The 9724-nt window shown below is 41.3% G+C and overlaps 1 protein-coding gene and 1 long non-coding RNA gene across 2 annotated transcripts; both read left to right on the forward strand.

The window, feature by feature from the left end:
- Positions 1 to 1272: 1272 nt before the first annotated feature.
- Positions 1273 to 1782, forward strand: LOC107277729 (BURP domain-containing protein 9). The gene has a single exon (XM_015786767.3). It carries the CDS (start codon positions 1273 to 1275, stop codon positions 1780 to 1782), a length of 510 nt encoding a protein of 169 aa, XP_015642253.3.
- Positions 1783 to 6636: 4854 nt separating this feature from the next.
- Positions 6637 to 9440, forward strand: LOC9272372 (uncharacterized). Its single transcript, XR_003242752.2, has 3 exons — positions 6637 to 6909; positions 8569 to 8652; positions 9049 to 9440. It is a non-coding gene; the product is annotated as an uncharacterized lncRNA (long non-coding RNA).
- The last annotated feature ends 284 nt before the right edge of the window (positions 9441 to 9724 follow it).

The following is a 9724-nucleotide window of genomic DNA, read 5'->3' on the forward strand; positions in this document are numbered from 1 at the left end:
TGATCAAACGATGGAAAAGTTTTACTTGTTTAACAAAGACCAGGCTAAAGACGGGGATGACCAAAAGATGGGAAAATTTTACTTGTACAATAAAGACCAGGCCAATGATTGGGATGACCAAAAGATGGAGAGGTTTTACTTGTATAACAAAGGCCATGCCAATGAAGGAGATGATCAAACAATGGAAAAGTTTTACTTGTATAACAAAGGCCATGCCAATGAAGAGGATGATCAAACAATGGAAAAGTTTTACTTGTATAACAAAGGCCAAGCTAAAGACGGGGATGACCAAAAGATGGAAAAAAATTACTTATACAATAAAGACCAAGCCAATGATTGGGATGACCAAAAGATAGAGAAGTTTTACTTGTATCATGAAGGCAAGGCCAATTATAGGGATGACCAAAATATGGAAAAATTTTATTTATACAAGAAAGGTCAGGCCAACGATGAGGTTGACCGTAGGATGGACAGGTGTAGGATGGACAGGTTTTACTTGTATAACAAAGACCAAGCCAATGATTGGAATGATGAAAAAAGGGGGAGTTTTACTTGTACAACAAAGACCAAACCAACGGTGAGGATGACCATAAGATAGGTGAGTATGTATATTCATAATCCTGGTAGTTTACACATTAATAACAAACTTATATGTTCACTACCAAACTTGAGAGCTAACAGTGGGTGCAAAAAGGTTAGGAAAATAAATTTGACTGTCAAAAAAGTATTTTCGTGGGTGGATGTGAGAGGGAGGGGAAATTAGGGTTTAGAGCTTGGCTTTGGGAGTTTTATATGATAGATTTATGGCCCATCCATGATTTTTTTTTATTTTAAGTAAACCCATAAAAAATACATTTTTCTGTAGTTCGCTTGCTAGACCAATATAAAATATAACCAACCTCAGGATAACTCTAAAGTTTGGTAGTGGTTATTGTTGTTGTACGAAGGCAATGGGTTATAGCAATCTAAATTTTATACCAGCTATTGTTGACTTCATTATAATTAACTAATTTTTACCTCAACACAAATTGCTTAGGAGAGGAGCATAAGTATATTCACAGCCACGGACATGGTCATGTTCATTTTCCGGAAGGAGCAAAAGATTTGTACTTCTTCGAGGACAATCTAGCACCTGGATCAGTTCTCATCACTCGTATTCTGTCCGCGAGACAAAGCTCCATTTTTCTACACCGGAACAATTCAAAGCACATCCCATTCTCCATGAAGAACATCACTGACATCCTCACCATGTTTTCGCCTGTGTCAGCCACCATGGCCGATGGCATTGCAGCGACATTGCAGGCCTGTGAGCACACAGGAATGGTCCATGGCGAGAAGGCTAAATGCGCTACGTCGATCGAGTCATTGCTTGATGTCGTTGTGTCCTCGCTAGGCACAAAGCTTGTCCGGGCCTTGACCCCTGGAGCTCCAATGGAAGGTGTGCCGTCGCTAAGGTACATCGTGGCCTCTGCTACACCGGTGCCCAACTCCCAGAGTATGCTAGCTTGCCATGACATGCTATACCCCTACAAGGTGTTCTTCTGTCACACGCCCAAGCAAACCAGGTTATATCAGGTGTCACTGGTCAGCGGTGAATCTGGTCGACCGCTCATTGATGGATTATTGGCTGTGTGCCACCAAAACACGTCGGACTGGGACACTGGCCACCCATTCTTCCATTTTATGGATGTGAAGCCAGGAGAGACCACTGCCTGCCACTTCTTCGGTAGAGGAAGCATTATATGGGTGCCAGTGCCATCCGTGAAAGAAGCAACCCAGTAAGCTAATCTATGTATGTTGTTTCTGGTGTATGTGTGTGTGCACGCGCGCAAGTGCACAGTACTTGTGAGTGTAATAAGAGATCTTGTAGCTTAATTAGTACTTTCTTCTGTGTTTGATGTTATGCCACACTTACCTATCAGTTGGAGCTACTTGATTGTACTGATTACTGCCTGTTCTATGCATGGCACTGCCATGTTATATATTTACATGTCCATATCTCTGTTGTATTCACCATAGGTCGATCGCTCAAGAGGAGATCAGAATTGTCATGCGGTGAAGAGCAACCATGTTGATATGGGAGACTCCTCAACACCCACAATTAGTGACCTTTTATAAGTAATTGACAATATTCTCAGGGTTGAGCTGCACTTCACAGAACACTACCTAATGGGGCCGTAGGCTAGCACCGAACAGCATAGTGGCCGCATCACAACATTCGATCTGTTAACATTATTGCATTGGTTTGACTGGTTCTAATTGGAGTATGGGACATTAATTGATACTCCCTCCATCCCAAAATAAATACAGCTTTGTAATTTAAATTTGAACTATATAGCTACACTTATTTTGGGAGGAAGGGAGTATCACCCAGTCATAATACTCATGCATGTTAGCAGCATGCTTTTTGGAACGAATAATGTTCAGAGTTGAATGCAAGGAGCACCGGTCTAGCCAATTGGCAACAAATTGAGATACTCTGCCTTTAAAGGCACCGTACCTTTGTCACTGACAGGTGGGCCCATGGTTCATTGGGCCAACGTGTCAATGACATAGACACCTGTCAAGGTTACAGATAAGACATACCTCCTATCCTACGATTGACCGAGTGTACCGGATTGGTGTTGACAGTCGTTATCGATCAGTTTCACCCGCCAATACTACTAAAATAAAGGAAAACTAGTTATGCTTGAAATGCATATTTATGTTAGAATAAGTTATATTCCACTAGCACTAGGATTCTAACCTCTTGCAGAGAATAAATACAAAATAGAGGAGAATCGGCAGCAGAACATACAATCGATCAATCAGATGCTGTCGAGAATCAGACTTGCGGACAAGTGGGTTGAGAACACCAAATTGACACGACCAAAATAGCCCAAAATTCATAAGTCTGCAGAAAGGAACAAAAGAGGAGGCCACCTGCCGAAAATGGGCCAGAAAAGCCCAGCCCATGGTTCAGCCGAACCCTCCCAAGCGCCGTTGGATGCAGGGTTTCTTCTGGATGGCTTGGAACACTCCCCAATGACGGTTGAAGGGCATTTCTGACCATTCCAACCACAACAACCATCACTGGGAGGCTATATAAAGCTCTCTCATCCTCCACTCCATCACACACTCAAGCAAGAGCTTCTCATATTCTCTCAAGTTTACTATAGTCTCTAGAGTATAGTGGAATAGAAATAGAATCGAGTCTTCGGAAGAGTTCGGGTATGGCTCTAGTAGCTTTTTCTTCTTTCGTAAGACTTGTAATATTTATAGAATATTCTTCTCAATATATTTACGGTACTTTACTTCATTCTGATCATTCGAGTACCAGCTTTTCGATATATTATTCGAGATATAATTGTCTAGCTAGCTTACTCGGAGATGCAATGGTATGGGTATAATGTTCATTTATATGATTGCTCTATGTCATGATGATGATAGTAGAGTAGTATTTGGTAGCATAAGCGAGGTGCTTAGACTATTGAATATCATTATTTGGGGTTCTATGCTGCGGGATAGTAGAGGTGGGCCGCTGATGGTAACAGCTTAGCATGGGTATTCCTCCACGTTAGTATATAGTCCTAAGTTACTTTCCTTGGGAGGATACTCCTCTGTATTTAGCCCCGGTTGGATGGCCATAACGGATTGTCGTAAGGAACTCGGCAACCAGGGATGGTCTCTCGAAACACCAGGAGGGCATCGTAAGGGGGTATTGGCTACTCCCTCTGTCCCAAAAAAATTGCATTTCTAGCTCCAGGGCCCTGTCCCACAAAAATTGTATTTCTAGCCATGTGGGGCCCATCAAATTGATTCATCTAGATACGTTTCCTTAAGTTCTCTCAGCCCTCCATCCCACGATCTAATCAGTTGCCTATCTCTCCCCCATGGCGTCGTTCTTCTCCTCTCCCACATCAACTCGTCTCCTTTCCTCCCCTCCCCTCCCCTCCATTGTCCTCCTCCCCTTGCCCTGCTGGGATGGACGATTGTGGCGGCGAAAACTGGCGAAGTATCGGCAGCCGCATACCCTCGCTTGCTGAAGCGACCCTCTTATTCCACTTCCGAGGTAGAATACCGGTCTACGGCTCATTCCTTAGTAAAAACCAACTTAACAAGAAATGGGCACACCAGAGTAGCATAGCAGAAACAATTGTAGCGAAACCCATTAAATAAAAACCATAAGAATTTTTTTTTTACCAAAATAATAACACTAACAGTACCTTGCTCTTCTAGATCTTCATCACCTTCAACATTAAGTTGATGTAGAGATATGCAACACTTGATCAATTTTGTAGAATCTTCTCTTCACCTAATTGTTAGCTCAACACTACAAGGAATAATATATCTCCAAATCCCATAATCCAACAAGGAATTTTATGCATGCTCATAAAATAGTGTAGTAAAAGTTCATATTAAGTAATTTAAAAAAAATCTACTGCATATAAGGCACCACAGGTATTAGAACCTCCGATAGGTTCCTTTCCTGTCGCGTTCGCAGTTTCTACCCGAAACAGAGAGTGACATATCACTATTCATACACTCTGCAGACGTGTGTTGTTGTACCCATAGACGCCTTAAACCTTTTTAACACCCGCGTTACACCGCCACTACGCCAGCGCCTAAGCACACTTCATGGTGTATGCCGGCAAGGCTAAGGTCACAAGCTTTTCATCAATCCCATCTGACAATTATCTCTGCGGGTGATTCCCGCAACAACGGCAAATCATCGGATCCCGCAATAACGGCGATCCACATTATCTAATCGGATTCCGCAACAACGGCAACCCTCATCGCTAGCCTATGCTCACGGGATTCCTGGAAGTCCTTAAGCCCGCAGGATAAAGCCATTAATGATGAGGACATCAACACCAACGATACATCCACGCCTCCACAAATACAACTTCATGGTCCTATTACTCGCGCTCATGCACGTCAACTCAACTATCAGGTGCGTTCATTCTTGAATTCATATGATTCTTATTTATACCCTGGAGACACGTGCACTCTTGTTTTACTCAGGAACAATGGAGAGGATCAAATGGGGAGAGGATTAGCGTGGGATGGATTTGGACTGCAGCACAGCACCAACTTCTGACAGCCGCCACGACTCCATGAGAACTATGATTTGGGCGTGCAAGTACTTCATGGAAAGCTTGTCAAGTCTACATTCAAATGGATCCAGCCTCATGTCCATATCGGTTCTGGAGTATCTGCAATCTTCGTTTTACTACCGAGTCCTTTTCTGTGCACGATGCTGCGCCACCTCTTTGGCCCAATGGGCCGTGTATCAAGTTGGGTCTATTAGGGACGCGTCCTAGGGATAGAGAATGACCCCAGCACCCCTGTGGTCGTCCTCTTCCTCTTCTTATAGCTTTCTCCGCCGCCAAGAAATCGGGTTTTGTTTAGATCAAAGTATAGCGTCGCTACTTTGCCGAGTTGATCCCGTGATCGATTGGATCGCCGGATTGCTTGTTACTGAACCCCACTTGTTACTTCTGTTGATTCAATCCAACATCTTTGATTTGGAAATTTAGTTGCTTGTTCATCTTGTTCTTGCTGGTTCTCGATTGCTTGCAGGAACAAATACCCTCGTGGTTGGGCTGATCGTGCATCTGTCGAGATTCACGACCGCCTCTAGAGTTGGTGTAACGATTGCTAAGGTGCAACATCCCTGGATAGTTATAGTCGGATCGCCAACGTCACTCCATCCAATCGACTTATCCCTTTTATCGAAAGATCGGGACACCCTCGAGCACATCAATTAAGAAAGAACTATTAAGCCAGCCTGTCCCATTCCAGGTCATATGGTCGACACGATCGCTATGGCGCTTGAATGCCATATAACAGTTGTTATTTAACCTTATGATGATAAATATATGCAACTGAACCCCCACCACCATGGCAAGCTCAGAATACATCTGTAGTATGACCGACTGCTCCACCAGTCAATCCAATCCATCAGCATATTTATTTTAATCATAGAAAGTATAATTTAATGCAATGTGATACATATAAATTGCAATTACGAAAATATAACAAGAGTTGGTCAAAGGTGTTGGACTTGCCTGAGATACCCACAATCGAAGAACGAATAAATCAATAGAGAAACTCCAAGAAATCCGAGATAAATGCCCAACTGAAATAGTGTAACAAAATTAAGCTAATTACAAGAACATCAATGCTAATGTGATGCATATGAGATGTTTAAACCTAATATGCTTGGTCTATGATAATAATGGTTATTGATTCTCACTCCATGACCCATCTAGATAGCTTATTGTGTAGAATATGGTTAAATATATTTGTATGATTTAATTGGTAAAAATTGTGATTTGTATAACAAACTTTAAATGTGAACTAAAAGATCTAGTTTTAAATGTAAACTAAAAGTTGTATTTGTATGTACTTAAATTGAGGCTCCATAAACTAAGTTACCAATATGATAAAATGAATAAACAGTGACTGCAATAATATATCAAGATACACAAGAATTTATTTCGAAGATTTTAAACTAATTTAAGTATTCTATAATGGTTTCCTTTGTATTCCAAGTTCTACTACTCAATTTCTTTAATTTCCGCCCATATGCAGCCCGTAAGCAAAAGCCCAACAAAACATAACCCACCTTCTTCCTCTTCTTTTTTTTTTCTCGTTCTCTTCCTCTCCCTCACGCTCCACCCAGCGCCGCTGCTTCCCAGGCAGTGCCGTCGCTCTCCCCTGCGCCTGCTGCCACGCCCCACTCCGGCGACCCTTCTAGCCGCCGCCCCGCAACCGTCGCCGGCCTGAATCGGTTTCTTGGCTCCTCGCTTCTCTGCCCCTAAGCTAATCCCAGCCACCGGTCTCTTGCTGCTGCAGCCGCCGTGGAGATGGCCGGTGGAAACACAGCGCACGCAACTCCGGTGGCTGCATCCCTTTCCCCCATAGGTGAGCAACCTATTCCATCCTCCCATATCTGATTCCTATTTGTGATATACTAGTGTGGTGCCCTCTCTTGTATGGTGTTGTTATGTAAACTGTGATGTACTGGTGATGTTTGTGAATTTGTCGTCCTAATGATTCACTTGATGATGTTATACTCAGGGTTGTATTTACTAGATCTAGAGTTCTAGAGAAATTGGATTGCTAACATGGATGATGCCTGTATGTTCATGATGAATGAATGCTAACATGAATAGACCTATGAATTTTATTACTGAAATTAAAATCACACTAATTTGATTATGTCCTTATATATGCTTGCATATAAACATATATAACTGAAATACTGAAATGGTTAAAATACTAACATGATCAGGTCTCTATGGATATCATACAGCTTTCAAATAATTTCATGAGCTACTACTAAATTTGCACTTAAACTGAAGAATTGAAGTTATACTTATGCACATACTTACCCATAAGGTCTAGCGGTTCAGTATTGCTTTCAGTTAATAACTACTCCCTCTGTCCCATAATATAAGGGATTTTCAGTTTTTGCTTGTAACGTTTGACCACTCGTCTTATTCAAATTTTTTTTGCAAATATAAAAAACGAAAAGTTGTGCTTAAAGTACTGTAGATAATAAAGTAAGTCACAAATAAAATAATTAATAATTTTAAAAAATTTTGAATAAAACGAGTGATCAAACATCGCAAGCAAAAACTCAAAATCCCTTATATTATGGGACGGAGGGAGTACATGCATGCATTGGTTTATCCTTTATTAAATTCCATTGATAATCATGGTGAAATCTGATGAAACATTATCATGACTCCAAATAGATGGTAATTTATTCCTATATATGATCTACTACTACTACCTCTTATGTGCTGTTTATCGTCTCAATATGCTTTAGTGATTAATAACTCAATTTATAAATTGCTTTATTACAATGGTTGATGAGGACAGGAATTAAACTATTGGTCAACTAAATATATATACACACATGATTCAAATACTATGCTCTAACATCCTCCCTAGATTATTTACTGCAAAAACCTATATGGTTTTCTGTTTGGTATCCTTAATTGCTCAATATTATTATTTTTACTAAAACCTGCTGCTACATGATCTTCTATATTTTATTCTGAAATACCAGTGCCTCCTGAACTTCTACTATATTCTTAAGGTTAAATTCAGTCAAGTTATAACTAGTTCTAATTATTTATGTAATCAAGGTTCATACTATAGGGTCTATCCTGAATCCTGATTTCAAGAACTATGCACATATATAAACCCTTAACTAAAATGCACTTATAACTTATCTGGGATAATTATTGTTGCTAATTATGAAATGAGATGACTGATCTGTACTTGAATTATACTTCTGAGAATCCACTAAATTTAAGACGATACTATCCTGTCCAACTACTCATAAAAACTATGTCTTGCTTATTGAACTAAGGATGCATATTCAGTAATATAACGCCACCTAGTACCAGTATATGCACATATCAACACGGCTGCCATCTACTAAGTTCATTTTTTTCAGGTTTAGTGGATATAACTAATTGCATGCACACAACTCCTAAACATACTAATATATGCATCAACCAAGAATCATGCCATGATGTGATTTCCCTCGCATTCTAATTTTTTTTCCAGATTACCTTGTTTGATGGTCCTACTGTGGCTGTGGAAGACTGATGATCATGTGACTCTCTGGTTCTACAGCTTCTTCTGGAATTGGTCAGGGTGTTGCTCTCCTCCTCTTGTTTACTGCTGCTCTTCTGGATTCTGCTACTTGTTTCTCCTCCTTAAATTGAAACCCCTTGCTCTTCTTGAAACACATGCATCCCCTTTCTTTTCCTTCTACTCACTCACCCTGGTTGTTTTTCTATGGCTGCTGCTATTGAGATATGGTGTAACTGTGGTGCCGGATTACTAGCTACTGCTCTGCTATTTCTCTCTTTTGAGGTGGTTTTCCAGATGAATTGCTTGCTGCTATTGCTGTTGTGGCTGAGGCTACTGCGCCATGGCTGTCCCCTATGCTTGTTTCTGGGAGCAATGGCATGGTGTGAAGGGAAGACATGGTTGGGTTTATTTTGGGGAGATTTTGACTAGTGACTCACCTACCTCATGCAGGAAGAATGCATGCTTGAATCCTGGGCGTGCGTCCCGTCGAAGCGACAGATGAGGCACTCTTGGTGGATACCTGCGAAGAACCTTTACCTGAATTTGCAAGTCGTGGGGGAGGTGGTTTTGGCGCTGTAAAAACTCCGGACGCAACTGGTCGCTTGCTCGTTGGTGGAGGCGCCCAGAAAGAGATAGGCTCGGGTAGCCTCTAAGATGGCTTCGCCCGCGGCGTGTGTGTGCTCGCCTTGTTCTTAACCTGTTGATCACCCCCTGCAATTACTTCTCTGCAAGCATAGCAAACTGAAACAACTGGTTGACAGTTTTAAATTCCTTATTATCAACTATGTCCTGAATTTCGCACCTCAATTCCGAGTAAAAATGACAAATAGAATCTTCGGTTCCCTCCACCATTGCTACATCGCGTCAATCCCTTTTGTAGCTCACCATAGTAATCCTGTACAGATTTATTCCCTTGTTCTAAACGCATCAGTTTCTTGCTTAATTCTCTAAGATAAGATGGTGGAACAAATCTATCGCGCACAGCTACCTTAAGTTCTTCCTAATTAGTAGGTAAAGCTCCCTCTGCAACTAACCCAGCCAACCAAATATAAGCAACTAACCCAGCCAACCAAATATAAGCAGAATCTTTAAACTCACTAGTAACTTGACGAACTCGATGTTGCTC

Source organism: Oryza sativa, chromosome 6, assembly GCF_034140825.1.
Source record: "Oryza sativa Japonica Group chromosome 6, ASM3414082v1".
Classification (NCBI taxonomy): Eukaryota; Viridiplantae; Streptophyta; class Magnoliopsida; order Poales; family Poaceae; genus Oryza; species Oryza sativa.

Bases quoted from the DNA above. Each gene is read 5' to 3' on its own strand.
- LOC107277729 (XM_015786767.3), top strand. From the start codon at position 1,273: ATGGCCGATGGCATTGCAGCGACATTGCAGGCCTGTGAGCACACAGGA.